This window comes from Equus przewalskii, chromosome 5, assembly GCF_037783145.1.
Source record: "Equus przewalskii isolate Varuska chromosome 5, EquPr2, whole genome shotgun sequence".
Classification (NCBI taxonomy): domain Eukaryota; kingdom Metazoa; phylum Chordata; class Mammalia; order Perissodactyla; family Equidae; genus Equus; species Equus przewalskii.
Genome location: NC_091835.1, coordinates 52919413 through 52938969, shown reverse-complemented (window position 1 = coordinate 52938969; position 19557 = coordinate 52919413). Strand labels below are relative to the sequence as shown.

Genomic DNA, 19557 nt, shown 5'->3' with positions numbered 1-19557 from the left:
CTTTTTTTGTGTTTTACTTTAAGTGCTGTCTTTATTTCTTACCATGTTTCTAAATAATATATCCATTGGTATGAAAGTCATTATTATTGCTATTATATGTAGCGAGACATGGGGGACAAATAGTCTGGTGACCTGAACCACCTTGATGAGCCAATCCAGATGGACAACTGCGCTCACCATTTATTGGGAATTGTCCAAATCCCCGCTTGCCCAACACCTCCTGGTATATCTACATTGTGTCTGAGACTCAATGTGGGCTCAGTGGGCACAGGCCATTGGTCGTCTAGGATCCCCTGGCTCTTAACACTCAATGCTTCAAATGATAGTTCCTCTCAGAAGAGAACGGAGCATGTGACAGTTGAAATCAAGATAAGTTGCACGAATCACATGCAAACCGTAAACAGAATTCTTTGCTCATGTGGGCGTTTTTCAGTGTGCCTCAATTCCTTGAAGCAGTGTGGCAAGGATTGTTTTGTTTTTGTTTTTGTAATCAGAGGAAAGGTTGAAGGAGAATGGACGATGGGTTCCTCTTCCAGGGAGAGTAATTGGCGTGAAACGCAAGGGCATGTATGTGAAGGGGAGTGGATGGATGTCCGCAAGTTACCCTGCCTTTGAGTGGTCAACCGCGGTGCTTTGAGGAAGGAAGTCTTAGCAAGGCCTTAGTCTGTGTACTTTAGCCTCTCTTCTGTCCCTCCCAACAGCAGAGGTGCTGGCACATCACATGGAGCCTACCACATGGCAAACAAACAAACAGAGAGACCAGACTGGATGCAGGTAGAATATTTATAGGAAGGGAGATTAGTTATTGAACTCAGTTTGACTCAATTTAACAGAAATTCTGGTTTTTATATTTCCATGTGGATTTTCCCCTAGATTAGCCTGTTCTCTTTTAACTCTGGTCCTTAGGGTAAGATCAGCTCCAGGTAGAGTTGCCGTCCTCACAGCTGTGGAAATGTGGATACAGGTGTGGATTTCCTCTGCAATCCACAGCAGCTTATCCTTCCAAAGTTCTCCTCCCCTCAAATCTCTTGCATAGCAAAAAACTTCTTCTGAAGCTGCTCCCTGTTCTAATAACTATGCTTTTAGTTTTGTCTTTATTATTGTCTTCACTTTGGACAATTGTATTCATCTTTACATATGCCATAACCTGTTCCTTCTTCTCTTCCAACGTGGATCAAATGTTTCTTTGTGATCCTGGTCTTCGCAGCAGTATACTCAAATAGAAATTCTATGAACACAATACCTTAAAAATAGACTCTGCTGTATAAAAATATTAATGTATTTTATATCAGTTAAGGTTTTACTGGAGAAGCAAAATCATGATGCGTAACATGGACTGAGAGATTTATTTTAAGGATTTGGCTTCATGCAGTTGTAGCGAAGAACTGGTGAAGAACTCTGTGGAAAGCTGGTGCTTCTGCATCTGATGGTGGGTCCAAAGTCACTGTAAGTCGGTGGGGCTGGCAGTCAGGAAGAAAAGCTGGGTGTAAAGCAGGGAAGAATAAGGATAAACTGGAACCCATGAGGACAAACTAAAATTTGCATCTAGCTCTCACCACCTCCAGACTCCATAGCCCATGCGACCTAAAAAAGAAGCTGATGCCTTCACCGTGGAGCTGCATGTGCTTCTGATCCAGGACTCAGAGAACTGAAGGAAGAGATCTGATGGAGCTGGAGGACTGTGCGCTGGCTGGTGCCCCACACCAATGAGGAGAGCCAGGAGATCAGGCTGTGAGCTGCAGTGGCACCTATTGCCTACGCCTTCTAAACTTAATGACTGTTGCTTCACTTCCACCTTCCAAATCTCATGAAAATATCTCCTGTGGTCAAAATTAACCTGTAATCCTGTGAGAAAGGGGATTCTGGGAAATGCAGTTCCAACTAAGTTAAATTGACCTAGTACAAAGCCACTCTACTGGAGTAGAGCTTAATGCTCACCAATAGTGATGGTCCTTTCATACTTTGCATACTGGACACACAGAAGACACACTTCCCAGAACCCATTGCAATTGGGTGGAAACACATGACTAGTTCTGAGCAGTGGATTGTGAGTGCAGTTGACAAGCTGAGGTGGTAAAAAGCCCCTGTACAATCTCCAGTTCTTTCTCTGCTGCATCAATCATGGAGGCCAAGATGGAACCAGCATGAATTGCTGAGTCCCCTCTTTAAAGGGAGCTACCCTGGAGAGCCTTGAGATGCACAGTATTCATGTGAGTGAAAAATAAACTTCCTGTGTTAAGCCACTGAAATTTAAGGGTTTTTTTTGGATGTTGGTAAATAAATGATATCGAGTTATGTGTGATTGTTAGTGCAGCATAACCCAGCCTACCTGACTAATTTTTTCTGTTGTTGTTACTGCCTTCAAGTCAATTCCGACTTCTAGAGACCCTGTGCACAGCAGGTCAGAACCCTGCCCGTCTTTTTGCGCCATCCTCACCTTCTGGTGCTGTATCAGCCAATACTCCTCTGCTATTCATAGGGTTTTCATGACCAGTTTTCTCAGAAATATGTGGCCAGGTCCTTCTTCCTAGTCTGTCTTAGTCTGGAAGCTCTGCTGAAATCTGCCCACCATGAGCAACCCTGCTGGCATTTGAAATAGTGGTGGCATAGCCTTCAACATCACAACAACACACAGGTACCACAGTGTGACAACCAACAGACAGGTGGTGTGGTTCCCTGACTGGGAAATGAGCCAGGGCGCAGAGGTGAGAGCACCAAATCACCACCAGACCACTGGGCTGGCTACCTGACTAATATAGACATATGTATTAGGCACCAGAAGACTGACCCAAATTTACAACTTCTGAGATTTATCCAGGAAAAATGTAAAATAAAGATAAATCTATATATGTAAAACGTTCATCATATCATTATTTATAATTCAAAATTGAATGCAGTCCAAAGGTCCAGTAATTGGGTGTGTTTAAAAACTTATGATTCTGTCACAAGAAGGAATGTTGTGAAATCTATGAGAAGTATATAATTTGAGGCAACATTGGAAAACGGGGGATAAACGTAAAAAATGGCTACAAATTATCTGTATACTCTTAGCTATATAAAAGCGTGTTTCTCAAAAAGACTTGAACAAAGTACATTATAATGATATTTGTTTTAAAATAGCTACAGGATTATACATTATTTTCCTTTTTATTTTTTTAAACTTTTTGTAGTTTTTAACATTGCTTTTATAGTTTAATAATGACATTTTAAAAAGGGAATGAAAGTTGTAATAAGTCCAGCAAGTGTTTCCTAAAAGCAAATTTTCCCAAATGCATTTACATTTTTATAGGGTCACTGGAATTGTAGATTAAGTGAATACCATAGCCACAATTTGTATTTACTTCACAAGACATTTAATAAAATTTACATGATAATCCTATGGACAAGATAGAAAAATTTGTCCTGGAAGAGAGTAGAGTTCTACAAATATGTATGCAAGTGAACAGTTTTACTTAATGTGAAAGTATCCTTGGCCTACTGTTAGATCTCTGTCCTTGGCCTTTTCCTGACCAACATTTATTTTAATGTCTGGGGTAAAGAAATAGACAGCAAAATTATAAAATGTGGAGATGACATAAAGTTGGGAAGTAGAGTGTACATGATGGATGACAGAGTAACAATAATGTCAGAAAACTGGAACAATGAACAAAGCTATTCTGATGAACTTTAACTCGGAGAAATGTAAAGTTTAGCTCCAGAAAGCTCAGTTGCATAAAGATAGGATAGAATAGACAACCATTCATGTAAAAATCAAACAGACTTCGAGATTGTGAATAACCTCTAGCTCCATATTTATATATTCATTTGCTTCAACATATGTTTATTTAGTGCTTAGTATATTTAAAGAATATTGCCAAAGTCCAGGAAAGATATGATGAGGGTTTTATTTCAAAGAGTAAGTACTAGGGCTAGAAAGAGGAGTTGGTTACAAGAAATATTCAAAAGGAAGAATCTACAGAACTTGATCCTCAATTTGGTGAGGAATAACAAAAAGGGAGGAATCCAGAATGATTCTTGGGCTTTGGGCTTGATGAATGGGAAAAAAGTGATGCTGTCTATTGAGATAGGGAATCCTGGAGGAGTAGGCTGTGGGGAGAGGATAAGATGAATTTGTTCTTGGACATACTGAGTTGTAGTTCTTTAAGAGACATCCAGGAAGAAATATCCATTAGATAGTTGGATATGTAGGTCTAGAGTCCACGAAAGAAGTCAGGACTAGAGATAAAAGATTTAAGAGTCATCAAGACATACATGGCAGGGGGACCAAAGGAATAAAGGAATGCTAAAAGACAGAGAATAGACATTCAGGAGAGAAGGTCAAGGATAGAGCCCCAAAGAAAATCTAGTAAGAGAAGCCAGAAAAAAAAAAATGAGACAGAAAAATGAGAGAGCTAGTGTGAGAAGAAAAAGGAATGATGTTTCAGAAGGCAAGGGAGGAGAGAGTTTCAAAAAGGTATGGAACATCCTACCAAATATGCTGGTAGACTGTCAGAGCCTCATGTATCCCCTGCTGACTTTCTATTCATAAACACATAAAAACTAGAGAGTAATACCATACCTAGTGCTTTAATATAAAAACAAAATACCATAATCATACATAAACTAGATAACTCAATACCATTACTACAGCTAAGAAAAATCTATTAAGGACTTTTTCTAACTGCTGCTGGGCCATGCGCTAGACATTCCATTCTCAGAATCAGTTTGTGGACAGCCTAAGGTAAGACAGTGGGAGAAAACTTGGACTCAGTCTCACAATTTGTCTCTAATTCCAGGACATGGGCCACCCTCAACTGAAAAACAGGAGGCCATCCCTTTTTACATGAGAACTATGTTCTGAGTCAGTCAGTTCCCATGTCAACCTTCCCTTCTGTGCTTTCCTTCCCATCAAATCTCATTCTGCCTCTAGAGAGAAACTTCCTGTATATGGCACTACAGGAAGTAGAATGGGGTGGGCAAGAAACAAGGTTCATCTTGACATGTCTGCTCAGTGGAGGAAAAGCATGGTGAGCCTGGACAGGAAGGTTGCTGGAAGTAATGTTTACTGGACCTTGTGGTTCTCCACATACATTGAATAAAAAATTATGCACTGCATCTGATTCTACTTTAAGAGAATCTAGACTCAGTGTAGAAGGAAAGTACTTCTACAAGGATTGCTTGCTGGGCACTACCATTGGGGGTGCCAGCATGCATATCAACCTGCTCAAGCAAGAGGAATAAAGTAGGTATGCAGAAAATGGTCTTCCACCAAAAGGAGCTCTGTGTTCTCCTTCCCCTGGCACTGCCGATTGAAGGCAACTGCAAAGGTAGCACCATGCAGTCTCAGTGTGGCACAAGACGCCCTAAGGAGCCAAGTCCCAGCCACACTTTCAAGTCAGCCTTCAGATGGTAGACATACAACTGAATGCTGAACTAAAAAGAAAGTGCCAGAAGAGCTTTCTCCACATCTGAATTGGTTACATGAAGGACTACAGATAAGTATAAGCTCAGGAAATTTTAAATGAGAAGCATATCACTATCACCAGTTCAAACTCGCTTCATAATTGTAGGCTCCAATTTCTGGCTTCAAGAACACATGACGATTTACCTGTGTTTTTCAACAGTTTTAACATTGTTCTATTGGTTCGACATGTACATTGTGGTATGTCCCTTCTATTGGTTTAAAATGACACAGCAGCGCTGTGTGTGGACACACATATAAACACAAAATAATAGATGTACTGTACTACAAACTCTTGAGATTGACATTAAGTGTACCCTGTGCAACCCTATTACTCTAGTGTCACCTTTAAAGACCCTGGGCTGGCTCAGGGAACGAGCTATGCAGGCAGCCAATCCCACACAGTGTGGTGGCCAATTCTGTGAAGGTCATGCCCATTTCTGATCAGCCAGATTCACTGTCTCCTATCTGATATGAACTGTCTATTACTCATTAGTCATTCTTTAAATTAAAACTAACTGTGTGTGTATGGAGGATGAGGGGATAAAGTAGACAACTGACTTCAGAACACACTTTGTAAAAGAGCACTGATGGGAGGAGAAAAATGACCATTTTCCCATTAGGTCACCTTATTGGCTAAAGGTCGTTGATACATCCCTAAGTGAGATAATTTACTGAGTTCTAACTTTGTGCCTAATACTATATTCTTGGTGGAAGTGCAGGTAGGGAACTAAGAAATAAAAAGACATGACTTGTCTTTTAAAAACTTAGCTATGGAGAGATACAGAGCCATAGACAATTGTGAAGCCAGGTGGTAAGTGTGATAAGAGAGGTAGATATGGAGCCCAGAAGGAGGAGGTTGGAGGAGAAGGAGCGGAGTTCACAGCTGGAGCATTCACGTTTGTGCTAATGCTCATAGCAGCTAACCTTCCCTGAGTGTGCAGTGAGGCTCTCTAAGTGCTGCACAGCTTGAACTCGTTTAATCCTCATATAAACCTATGAAGTAAGTATTATAATCACCTCTAGTTTAAAGATGAGGAAAGTGAGGCAGGAGGAAGTTAAGCAGTCTGCCAAAAGTTCCACAGCTTAGATCTGAACCAAGGCCGGCTGATTCTAAAATCCATACTTTTAGCCCATGTGCTATCCTGTGTACTGAAAAACAAATAAAAGATAGAGGATAAATAATCTTCCGGAAGAGGTGGGAATGTAGCAGTGATGTTTAATAGTTATGGAAAGGCAGAAGCAGGAGAGGTAGAGGCAGGAAGAAAGTTAAGCAGTTCTCAGGAGATGAAGATCCAGGACAAATGCCTGAGGAACAGGAGAAAATGAGGACAAGCTCTGCCTCTTTGTACATTTATTTATCCATCAAACATCCGGCAGGGTCAGACATTGTTCCAGGCACTGAGCGAGGCACTGGAGATAGAAAGATAAATAAAACATAACCACTGTTGTTGAGGAGCTCACATTTCAGGGGTGAGACAAACCAATATATATTTCAGTACAATGTAGTAAATACTATGGTCAAAGTATAGAAGGTGCCATGGGACCTCAAGAAGAAGGCGCTATGTCCAAAGTGCGGAGCGAGATTGCACAGAGGAAATGACATTGAACAATTGAATGGGAAGTTAGAAGTGACCAAGGAAAGGGCTTAGGGAGAAGGGGCATTTGAAGTCACAAGCAGAGTGAAAGCAGAGAGAGAGGAGAGAAAATGAACCATGTTCATGGAATGGCCAAAGTCATAATGGCTGGTGTGTCATGCAGGGGTAGTAAGAGCCAGGCTATGAAATTTTTCCATGTTATTATCCTAAGGAGCAATGGGGGACCAGCAGAGGCTTTTATATATATATATATATATATATATATATATATATATATATATATAAGTACGCAGAACATGATCATGTTTAATTTAAGAATGTAACTGGAGGTAGAGTGAGGGATAGATTAGAGAGAAAGAAGCTATCAACAGGAAGGTCAGTTTAGGCAGGAGGTTGTTGCAAAGATCCACCCAAGAGAACAGAAGGCTTGAACCAGGACAGTGATGGTTTGAGAAAGAACCATAGACAGGCCCAAGAGACATGAATGAGGTAGCGGTCCAGGACTCTAGATCAATAGAGGGAGAGCTGTTGAGGATTATCTTAAGGTTCCAATATGGGAGAGAGGGTAGATGTCCATTAGCAGGCAGAGAAAATTCATAACAGTGAGTATGTTTGTGACATATTTAGTTTGAGGAATGTACAAGGCATCCACGTATAATTGCTAAGGCAAAATTAGTATCATTCTTGTCATCTCCTAATACCTTATTTTCAGTGCCAGATTGCTTCATTGTAGAGACATTAGTAATGGATAGTAGATATTGGGTAACTGAATCAGTTTCCTGAACATTACAGATGGAGCTGCAATACTTGTGGCATACCTTGACTTTGGTTAAGAAGAACCAAGGTTTATATCAAGTTTTATAGTGCTTTGACATATGTTGTTACTTTCAATCACCCCAGCAATCCCAAAGATGTGTTTAATATCCTTCCAAGGTAATATTGAATATCCTCCCAATTTTACAGATGAGGAATCTAAGTTAGTTGTCTTAGTTATCACAAAGTTAATAGCAGAGCTAGTACAACACCACCTACTTCAACCTTTGCCTGTAGAGAGAGGTCATCCTCATGAGGCTGCAAACCCACCAAGGTCAGAAGTGGTTGTGTTAATTCTTGTGGTCCCGATGTTTATCACAGTGCCTAGGACACGATAGCACTGAATCACTCAATTTATTCATCTGTGGAATGAATGAATGGATGCCACACATCTAACATTCCAGAATTCTTTACTTTGTTAAATAACATGACTACATTCTTGAGTAAATATTTTCATGGAAATGAAAAATTAAAGATATTAGTCAGGCAGCTGTTACTACACGTGAAATAGCTGGGGAGAGTGGGTAGATTCCATTAGTTAAAAGAACACATATGAGAAAATGAATGTTTTAAAAGAGAATACGTGAAAAGAGATATTTGCATGTAATCTAATTTCCCAAACTGCTGGCAGGAAGTCCCTTTGCTGAATCCCACCTGAACAAGTGTTTTCATTGCTAACTTTCCAAGGGTGTGTCTATACACCAACTCTCCTTGCCGTCTCTGCCTGCCTCTCTCTATTTTATTACATGACATTTTCATTGAGCTATTGAAATTGGATGTGTCAGACACATTAAAAGCAATGGCAGTTGTGGCAAGTTAGTTGATATATTTTAAAATAAACCAAGAGGGCCATGTAGATGTCAGGGGAATAAATTGCTCTGTTTAGCAACAAGTGATTTATTCAACTACTGTAGACAGGGTCCAAGGGATGCCAAGCTGCATACATTTTGGCAAAAGCTAAGCTATTTTCTCAGAAATCTCTCATGTGGGACCAAAATAAGAGCAGGAGAAGTTTATGAGAAGATTAATTAAATTCTTGATTTGCGATTGACCCCAAGGAATAAATTTTATTTTCTGTGTGCTACAAAATTGACCTTGTAGCATTTCTGAAGGTGTGACACGTTCTAGAACCATCAGGTATTAGCATTGACCCAGACTTCCTGGGCTGCACTCAAACTGAAGCAGCAGTATTTCTCCCTAGCTTACCTGTGAGGGCGAAGTGTGATGTTTCTAAGACTGTGGTGAGCAGAAAGGCAGAAGTGTGGGATTTCTCTCTTTCTTCCTCTCACCATTCAACCTGGGTAAGTAACTGCTCGATAGAGGTCATCAATATACGTGAATTGATTGGAATCTGAAGTTGAGCAAGTACAGCACAGCAGCTAAAAGTAGCTGGAATCAGAAGGGCCAGATATGCATCCTTGTTCTGCCACTTCCTTGCTGTGTGACCGTGAACAAGTTTCTGGCCTTTCTGTGCCTCATTTTTGTCATCTGTAGATGAAGGTAGTAATAATACTGACCACATACAATCAATGTGAAGTTAAATGAGTTACTGCAAAAATAGAGGACCACTCGCAATTGTCCCTTCTCTTGTCTTATCATCAATCCTTCTCTCTCTATTTGTTCATTTGCCTCAGCAGACACATATACTGTAATAGCTTCCTTGAAAAAGAATCCTTGATCCTACATCCTCCACCAGTTTTGATCTTATTTCTTTTCTCTCATTTACATCTAAACTGCTGGAAAGAATTGTGCATATGCTTTTTGATCCACTCCAGTTAGATGTTTATCTCTATTATTCCAATGAAACTGTTCACCAAAATTACCAGTGGCCTCCATCTTGCCTAATCTAAAGGTCAATTCTAAAGGTCCTGTTATGGAACACTTTTCAGCAGCATTTGGCCCATTCTCGACTCTCTCCTTCTGAAACAATACTCTTTCTGAGTTCTTTTCTTACTCCGTTGGCCACTCTTTCTCAGTCTCCTTTGCAGTCACTTGCTCACTGGAATGCCCCAGGGCTGTCTCTGGAATTATCCTCTCCTTTTTCTACACTCCCTAGATGATTTCATCTAGTCATATGCTAGCTACAGACACGGATGGCAATGACTCCCAAATCAAAACCTCCAGCTGCAGCTTTTCCCCTGGAATCCCCCAGACTCCAACTCATTTTTCATATCTCCCCTTGGATGAGTAATAGGCCTCTCAAATCCTAATGCAGCCAAACCTCATTATTCACAGATCCCATATTTACAAATTTGCGTATTTGCTAAAATTTATTTGTGACCCCAAAATCAATAGTAGCAGTGCTGTCACAGTCATTTGCAGACACATGCAGAGCTACAAAAAATTTGAGTTGCCCGACATGCACGTTTCAGCTGAGGTGGACCATGGCAACGCTCTGCCTTCTTGTTTCAGTTCTCATAATGTAAATATGCATCCTTTTGTGATCTAATATCACACTTTTTTCATTTTTGTACGTTTTTTGGTGATTTCACTGTTTAACGTGTTTCCAAAGCGTTGTGTTAAAGTGCTGTCTAATGTTCCTCAGGGTAAGCGGGCTGTGATGTGCTTTATGAAGAAAATACGTGTGTTAGACAAGCTGCATTCAGGCATGAGTTATAATGTCATGGGCCATGAGTCCAATGATAATGAATGGACGATGTATATTAAGTAAGGTGTCTTTACACAGAAGCGTACATAAAACAGGATCACATATTGATCAGTTGACGAAAACATTTGTGACCAGGGGCTCGCAGGAATCTAATCCTGAATTTCCCCTAGGAGCAGTGGTTCAGTATTGATTAATTCAGTGTTCATGGTGACTTTGTGGAGCATAACTGTTGTGAATAATGAGAAATGACTGTACATCCAAAACTTAACTGTGAATTCCTCCCACTCCATTCTTAGCTTAGAAAATAACTTCATTCTTCCAGTTGCTTAGGCCAATTACCTTTGTTCTTCTTTTCCTCCCACATCCCATATGCAATATATCAGTCAGTCCCTTTCAGGTCTTACTTTGAAATTGTTCCACTTCTTATACCTTCATCGTTTCAAGCCTGGTCCAAACCATGATCACCTTGATGGTGGCAATAGCATCCCAATTGCTTACGGTGCTCCTATCCATGAGCATGCCCACCCCAACATACATACAAATAGATACAGAGTAAACCATGGGCTTATGAAGACAAGCAGGTTGTACCATGTTACTCCTCTACTGAGATCCCTCCAATGGCTTCTCATCGTATTCAGAGCAGAGGCAAAGTCATCACCACAGTTTTCAGCTACACTGTCATCTCTGCTGAACCTCTAACACATCCTGATTTGCTCTCGCCTCAAGGCCTTGCACTTGCTGTCTGCTCTACTTCAAACATTCATCCTGCAAGGACTCACATGGCTCCTTTCCTTACTGCTTTTGTGTTTCTCCTCAAATGTCAGCTTATCAGAGAAAGCCCCCCTAGGTACTCCATATAAAACTGTACCTCCCTTATTCTCTGTCTCCTTACCCTGCCTTATTTTTCTAGGTATCAATTATCAATCAATATATTATAAATGTGTTTATTGTTTCCTCTCAATAGAATGCAAATTTTTTGAGGGCAAGGACTTTATCTGTTATGTTCACTACTATATCCTCGGTACCTGAAACAGTACTTGACACAAAGTAGATGGTAAATAAAAACGTGTTAGGAATCTGATTGATTCTTGATTCCTTTTACATGAAATGGAGATGATACTACTCCTATTTCACACTGTGACTTCTCTATAACAATGTTAAAATATACTTCAGGGGGCAAGCCCGGTGGCTCAGCACTTATGTTCGCAGGTTCCGCTTCTCGGTGGCCCGGAGTTCGCCGGTTCGGATCCCGGGTACAGACATGGCACCACTTGGCAAAAGCCATGCTGTAGTAGGCGTCCCACATATAAAGTAGAGGAAGATGGGCATGGATGTTAGCTCAGGGCCAGTCTTCCTCAGCAAAAAGAGGAAGATTGGCAGTAGTTAGCTCAGGGCTAATCTTCCTCAAAAACAAAACAAAACAAGACAAAAAATATATATATATATACTTTGGGCTGCCTTCTCCGCTTATATGGCATGCCCCTGGGCCATCTTCAACAACTCGGCTCAGGGAAGGCACATGCTCAGTGTTGACCTAAGCAAAGCAAATGGCACACTACATCCCAAAGCCAGATATCAGTAATGTTGAGATTTTCTACTGTCCCTGCCTCTTGGCTTTGGTAAGGAGGATTAAGAATGACTGTGTTGCTTCAGAAAATATCTTCTTGAAAGCTCTATAGATGCTGTGCTTTGATTGTCTCATAAATTGCCTGTTTTCTTCCCAGTAAGAATTATGGAGACAGCTTCCTTTGCAAATGAAGATGTGCCATCTGGGAATTTTGGTTCCCATGCAGGATCCACCACAGAGAGATTATCATCCAACCAACTGTGGTATTGTGACTCAAGACATTCACATAGATTTAATGCTTGCAAAGTAAATTGCACGATTCCCAGGTGTTAGGGTCGCTTCCCAAGGGTGTTTACTTAGCTTTGAAAGAAAGGTTTCCCTTGGAACATACTTCCTGGTGAGCAAGATCAAGATCAAGATCAGACGTTGCTTAATAGATGTTAAATAGATGCAGAGTAAACCATAGGCTTATGCGGAGGAATTAGCTTTTCAGGCAAACACTCTTCAGTCTTGATCAGCAAGCCAGGATTTTAGGGCAGACTCAGGACTGGAAGCAACGTGCACTGGGGATCTAAGAAACCACTCACAGAGTCACCATTCTTCCAGGCTCAGGCTCCTCAAACAAAAATCCCACTCTGTTCCCAGGCCGGAGAGCCTCCAGGGTCGGGATTGCTCAAGCCACAGTTCACAGATATGTCACTGTACTGATTTGCTCCACAGATATGCACGCAGGCTGGCCCCATCCACGACAGTCCAAGTTAACAGAGATGTGGGTAACTGATATTTATGGCAGAAGAACCACATGTTCATTGCGAAAAATTTGGAACATACAGGAAGAATTATGAATAAAAAAGGGACTCATAATCCTAAAACCCAGAGACTAAATACTGTCAACAATTTAGTGTATATCCTTCCAGCCATTTGTCTATATGTGTGGGAGTTTTAAATAAGTGGGATTATTCTAACGATGTTGTTTTATGATTTTTTCTTCTTACTATTCTATTGTGGACATTTTCCCAGGTCATTAGTTACTCTGCTATGGCGATCTTTTTGAATGACCAGTATTCAAACATATAGATGTACCATATTTTAATAATGCTTTACATTTTAACGTTTAGATAATTTCCAGTTTTGCATGAGAGATAACACTGTGATGAACATCATTGAAGATAAATATTTGTGAGCATCTTTGATTATTTTCTAAGAATAAATTTACTTAAGGGAAATCATACAATCAAAAGGTTTGGGGCTAGCCCAGTGGCATAGTGGTTAAATTTGTGTGCTCTGCTTTGGCGGCCTAGGGATCACAGGTTGGGATCCTGGGTGTGGACCTATATGCCACTCATCAAGCCATGCTGAGGTGGCGTCCCACATACAAAATAGGGGACGATTGGCATGGATGTTAGCTCAGGGGCAATCTTCCTCAAGCAGAAAAAAAAAAAAAGAGGATGATTGGCAGCAGATGTTAGCTCAGGGCCAATCTTCCTCACAAAAATGTATGAACATTTTTAAGGCTTCAAAAAGTTTTTGCCAATTTGTACTCTTATTCACAGAGCATGAAAAGGTCCCTTTATCAGAGGTGGTTTTCAGATGAGGCTATTCTGGGAGTCCTTCTTAGGGTTCACTCACCCCTGATAGAGCCAACTTGAGCCCCCAGAAGCTGCCCCAGGGCAGCTGTGTGCAGAAGGTTGTTTCTGTGCCTCAGGGCCTTCCGGCCGCATTTACTCATCTCTACAGCTGGGCCAGCTGAAGCATGTGGAGGTCAGGTGATGTGCGTGGGGTCATGCAGCCAGCGGTGACTCAGCCAAAACTGCTGCAGCTCCTGAACCTTGCTCAGATCACAAGGCTGAGAGCATTCACTTCCCTGAGGCCCATTATTCCCAAATAATTAAAAGAGGCCACTTGCACTTGAGTTGGTGGATATTAAGTTTTGGAATGACTGGTTAAACCCCATGACTTTGCTAATTGGTGACACTAAATGCCATAACATCTTGCCTTCTTTTTCCTATTTGGAACCAATCAGAGAATGATTTGTAGATTTTCTCTTCACAACAATTTGCAATGAAACTGTGTGATGGGTGTATTCAGGTGTCTATCTGAGACTCTCAAACTCAGAGACATAACTGCTGAACCAGATCAAAACAAAAATTCTGATTCATTATGACTCATAAGTAAAACCCAAGCTGCCTGGCAAGGCACTAGAACACCTTCACCAACATAAAAAAATACCCTGGTGACCGATTAGCCCTAAGATGAAGGCCTGTTGTCTAGTTCATACATTATTCAATAAACCAAATTAAATTCCAGTGACCCATAGTCAGCCAACTTAATAAGGCTGAGTTTCCGCAGGTGACTGGACCAGTATGGGAGATGATTGCAGCTGGTCCACAATGGGTCCACACTTCTAGTGGTTTACTGTCCCTGGATTACTCCCTGGAATGGTGCCTGTGAATTCAGGGTCCTGCATGGATATTGTACTTTGTTCTGATACTTAGCCATAGATAGTGGGAGTTGAAGCCCAGATTCCCCCTTAGGTGCCAGTACCACTTGCAGAGGAGTAAAAGAAAGTGGAACAGCATCAATCCATCCCCACAGCAAGAAGATGACTCCTGACTCTTCTCTTATGAGGGTAGATCAGTTACATCCTCTGCATTCATAGAGGAGCCTAATATATAAAAATGAAATGAACTAAACACACTCAAGAGACATACGCTGGAGCTTAACTGTTATTTATCTGCATATATAACAAACACACAACCTAGCCTATATAACCTATATAAATAACATAATACATAAAATTCCAAACTGAGATTGAGGGGTATGTATAGACTGGGGTCTAGGAACTCCTTTCAGTACCTTTTTGTATGAGGTTGAGTTTCAGGAAGGCTTTTGGTTACCTGAAGGATGACGATGGAATTTAACGAGGAGGCTCGGAGACAGAGAGCAAGCTGGGAGGAATGAGGACAGCAGGACGGCATGGAGTTTGGTTCCTATAAGAACCTTAAGAGTGCTTTTGAGCTCAGAGGAAAAGAGGGATTCCGGCCACTGCTACTGGGACCCAGCACTGCTCTGACGTTCTGGAGAGCTGCAGACGTAGGACCTTGGAGGTGCGCTCTTAGCACGGGCCCTGGCAACACTCGTGACAGGTCCTGCCAGCAGTGATAGGAGTGAGGCTCCTTCAAAGAGTGTTGAGAATAGAGGACACTGAGCTGGAAGAGAGGGAGCAAGAGAAAGAAAAGGGCAAAAAATTCACATGTGATTGTATCCAATAGACTGACTCAGGAGTTCCTGGGAGAGAACTTTAGCAACTCCCGGAAATACTTGGGTTGGGGAGACCTTTACAAGGACCTGGAGGGCAGGTGGGGCCAGAGTGGGAAACCTAGTTGTAAACGCCAAAGTACCCATCACACCAAAGTCCTCTATTTTATACACCAATCCTTTAATTCTTGGCATTTAGGTAGTTTCCAGTTTTTCGTTATTAAAAATAACACTGTGATGAACATCTTTGAACAAGATTTTTTGTTTGTTTGGTCAGTATTCTTAAAAATACTTTTATTGCAGGTGTTCTAAACACTTCACTACATGCATTACAGAATGGATATCACTTCCGTTTACCGAAATAACACTGATCTGAATGCAGCTTGCAAGCAGCATTCTTAGAACATCTTTACCACAACAAACATAAATATTTTTAATAGATTTTATTCATTAGAGCAGTTTTAGATTCACAGCAAAATTAAAAGGAGGTACAGAGAGTTCCCATACCCTGCCTGTTGCCACACATGTGTAACCTCCCCTACTAGCAACATCCCCTAGCAGAGTGGTACATTTGTTACAGTGAATGAACATCCAATGACACACCTTTATTGCCCAGAGTCCATAGTTTACCTTTGGGTTCACTCCTGGTGCTGTGTACTCTATGGGTTGGACAAATTTTTTTTTAAAAGATTTTATTCTTCCTTTTTCTCCCCAAAGCCCCCCAGTACATAGTTGCAGATTTTTAGTTGTGGGTCCTTCTAGTTGTGGCATGTGGGATGCTGCCTCAGCATGGCTTGATGAGTGATGCCATGTCTGTGCCCAGGATCCGAACTTGGTGAAACCCTGGGCCACTGAAGTGGAGCACGCAAACTTAACTACTTGGCCACGGGGCCAGCCCCTGGTTGGACAAATTTTTAGTGACATGTATCCACTATTATAGTAACATACAGAGTAGTTTACCCTAAAAAACCTCTGTGCTCTGCCTATTTATCCCCTATCTTTCCTTATCCCTGGCAACCACTAATCTTTTTCCTATCTGCATAATTTGGCCTGTAGTATTCAGGTTTCTTCAGCAAAACAGAACCAATAGGATAGATATAGATAGAAAATTTATTATGAAGAATTGGATCACGTGATTGTGGAGGCTGAGAAGTCCCACAATCTGCCATTAGCAAGCTGGAGACCCAGGAAATTTGATGGTGTGATTCAGTCTGAGTCTGAAGGACTGAGAACCCGAGGGACTGATGGTGTATATCACAGTCCATGGGCCGGAGAAGATGAGATGAGCTCTCCCAGCTCAACAGGCAGAAGCAAAAAGGGGTAAATTCCTTCTCCCACCTTTTGTTCTACTCAGGCTCTCTACAGGTTGGATGATGCCCACTCACCCACAGCGGGGAGGGCCGTCTACTTTACTGAGTTCACCCATTCAATTGTTAATCTCATGCAGAAGCTCCCTCACAGACATTCCCAGAAATAATATTTAATCCCACACCCTGTGGCCAGTCAAGTTGACACATAAAATTAACCGTTACATGCCTTTTCCAAAATGTCATATACTTGGAATCGTACAGTATACAGCCTTTCAGATGGGTTTCCTTCACTTAGTAGTATGCATTTAAGTTTCTATCATGTGTTTTCATGGCTAGACACCCTATTTCTTTTTAGCGCTGAATAATATTCTATTGCCTGGATGTACCACAGTTTATCTATTCACCTACTAAAGGACATGTTGGTTGCTTGCAAGTTGGGCAATTGAGAATAAAGCTGCTATAAACATCTGTGTGCAGGTTTTTGTGTGTACATTAGTTTTCGTAAATACCAAGAAGCACAACTGCTGGATCATATGGTAAGAATATGTTTAGTTTTATAAGAAACAGCCAACTGTCTTCCAAAGAAGCTGTACCATTTGGCAGTCCCACCAGTGATGAATGTTGCTCCACATCCTTGCCAACATTTGATGTTGTCAGTGTTTGGGATTTTGGCCAGTCTAATAGATGTGCAGTAATATCTCATTTTTTTAATTTGCAATTCCCCAATGACATTTGATGTAGAGCATATTTTCATATGCTTACTTGCCATCTGTATATCTTCTTTGATGAGGTGTCTTTTAAAGTCTTTGGCTCATTTTTAAATCAAGTTGGTTTTTTTTTTATTGTAGAGTTTTGAGAGTTCTTCATATACTTTAGATAACAGTCCTTTATCTAATATGTCTTTTGCAAATATTTTCCTCCCAGTCTGTGGCTTATCTTTTCATACTCTTGACAGTGTTCTTAGCAGAGAAGAAATTTTTAATTTTAATGAAGTCTACTTTATCAATTCTTTCTTTCCTGGGTTTGCCTTTGGTGTTGTATCTGAGAAGTCATTGCCAAACCCAAGGTCAATCTAGTTTTTCTCCTATGTTATCATCTGGGAATTTTATAGTTTTGTGTTTTACATTTAGGTCTGCAATCCATTTTGAGTTAATTTTTGTGAAGGGTCTAAGGACTATGTCTAGCTTCATTTTTCTGCATGCGGATGCCCTCTTATTCCAGCACCATTTGAAAAGACTATCTTTCCTCCATTGTATTGCCTTTGCTCCTTTGTCAAAGATTGGCTGACTATTTATGTGTGTCTATTTCCACACTCTTCATTCTGTTCCATTGATCCATTTGTCTGTTCTTTCACCAATACCACACTGTCTTGATTGCTGTAGTTTTGTAGTAAATCTTGAAGTGGGATAGTGTCAGTCTTCAAACTTTGTTCTTCTTTAATATTATGTTGGCTATCCTGGGTCTTTTGCCTCTCCATATAAACTTTACAATCAGTTTGTCAATATCTACAAGATAACTTGCTGAGATTTTGATTGGGATTGCATTGAATTTATAGATGAAATTGGGATGAACCAACATTTTGACAATATTAAGTCTTCCTATCCAAGAAAATGACATATCTCTCCATTTATTTAGTTCTTCTTTGGTATCTTTCATCAGAGTTTTGAAGTTTTCCTCATATAGACCTGATACATATTTTGTTAGATTTGTATGTAAGTATTTCATTTTTCGGGGTGCTAATACAAATGGTATAGTAATTTTAATTTCAAATTCCATGTGTTCATTGGATATCAGCTAGTATATAGGAAAGCAATTGACTTTTGTATGTTAACCTTGTATCCTGAAACCTTGTTCTAATTGTTTATTAATTTCAATAATTTTTTTGTTGATTCTTTTGAATTTTCTATATAATAATTATGTCATCTGTAAACAAAGAGAGTTTTATTTCTTCTTTCTCAACTTGTATACTTTTCATTTCCTTTTCTTCTCTTATTGCATTAGCTAGGACTTCCAGTACAATGTTGAAAAGGAGTGAGAGGAGACACCCTTGCCTTGTCCCTGATCTTAAGGGGAAAGCTTTGAGTTTCTTATCATAAGTACCATGTTAGCTGTAGGTTTTTTGTAGACATTCTTTGTCAAGTTGAGGAAGTTCCCACTATTCTTTGTTTACTGGGAGTTTTTTTCCTGAACAGGTGTTGGATTTTGTCAAATGCTTTTTCTGTGTCTATTGATATGATCATGTGACTTTTCTTTTTTAGCTTGCTGATGTGGTAGATTATATTAATTCATTTTCAGACATTGAACCAGCCTTGTATACCTGGGATAAATCCTACTTGGTTGTGGTGTATAATTCTTTTTATGCATTGTTGGATTCAACTTGCTAATATTTGTTGAGGATTTTTCCATCTGTGTTTATGAGAGATATTGATCTGTAGTTTTCTTTTCTTGTAATGTCTTTGTCTGGTTTTGGTTATTAGGGCAATGCTGGCTTCATGGAATGAATTAGGAAGTAGTACCTTTGCTTCTATCTCCTGAAAGAGATAGTAGAGAATTGGTATAATTTCTTCCTTAAATTTTTGGTAGAATTTACCAGTGAACCATCTGGGTCTGGTACTTTCTATTTTGGAAGGTTATTAATTATTGATTCAGTTTCTTTAATAGATATAAGCCTATTCAGATTGTCTACTTCTGCTTGTGTGGGTTTTGGCAGATTGTGCCTTTTTAGGAATTGGTCCATTTCATCTAGGTTATCAAATTTGAGGCCATACAGTTGTTCATAGTATTCCTTGATTATTCTTTTAATGTCTGTGTGATCTGTGGTGATGTCCCCTTTTTCACTTCTGATATTAATACTTTGTGTCCTCTCTCTTCTTTTCTTAGTTAGCCTGGCTAGAGGGTTATTGATTTTACTGATCTTGTCAAAGAACCAGTCTTTGGTTTTATGGGTTTTCTCTGTTGATTTC

General features: G+C 40.3%; 1 protein-coding gene across 1 annotated transcript in view; it reads right to left on the bottom strand.

Moving 5' to 3' along the window:
* Positions 1-13098: 13098 nt before the first annotated feature.
* The window catches only part of SSPN (sarcospan), a 104451-nt gene continuing 97992 nt past the window's right edge, over positions 13099-19557 (bottom strand). The window contains exon 3 of the mRNA XM_008513347.2: positions 13099-15235. Within this exon, the coding sequence (XP_008511569.1) occupies positions 15017-15235 (219 nt within the window). The 3' untranslated portion in view covers positions 13099-15016. The remainder of the gene's footprint in view (positions 15236-19557) is intronic.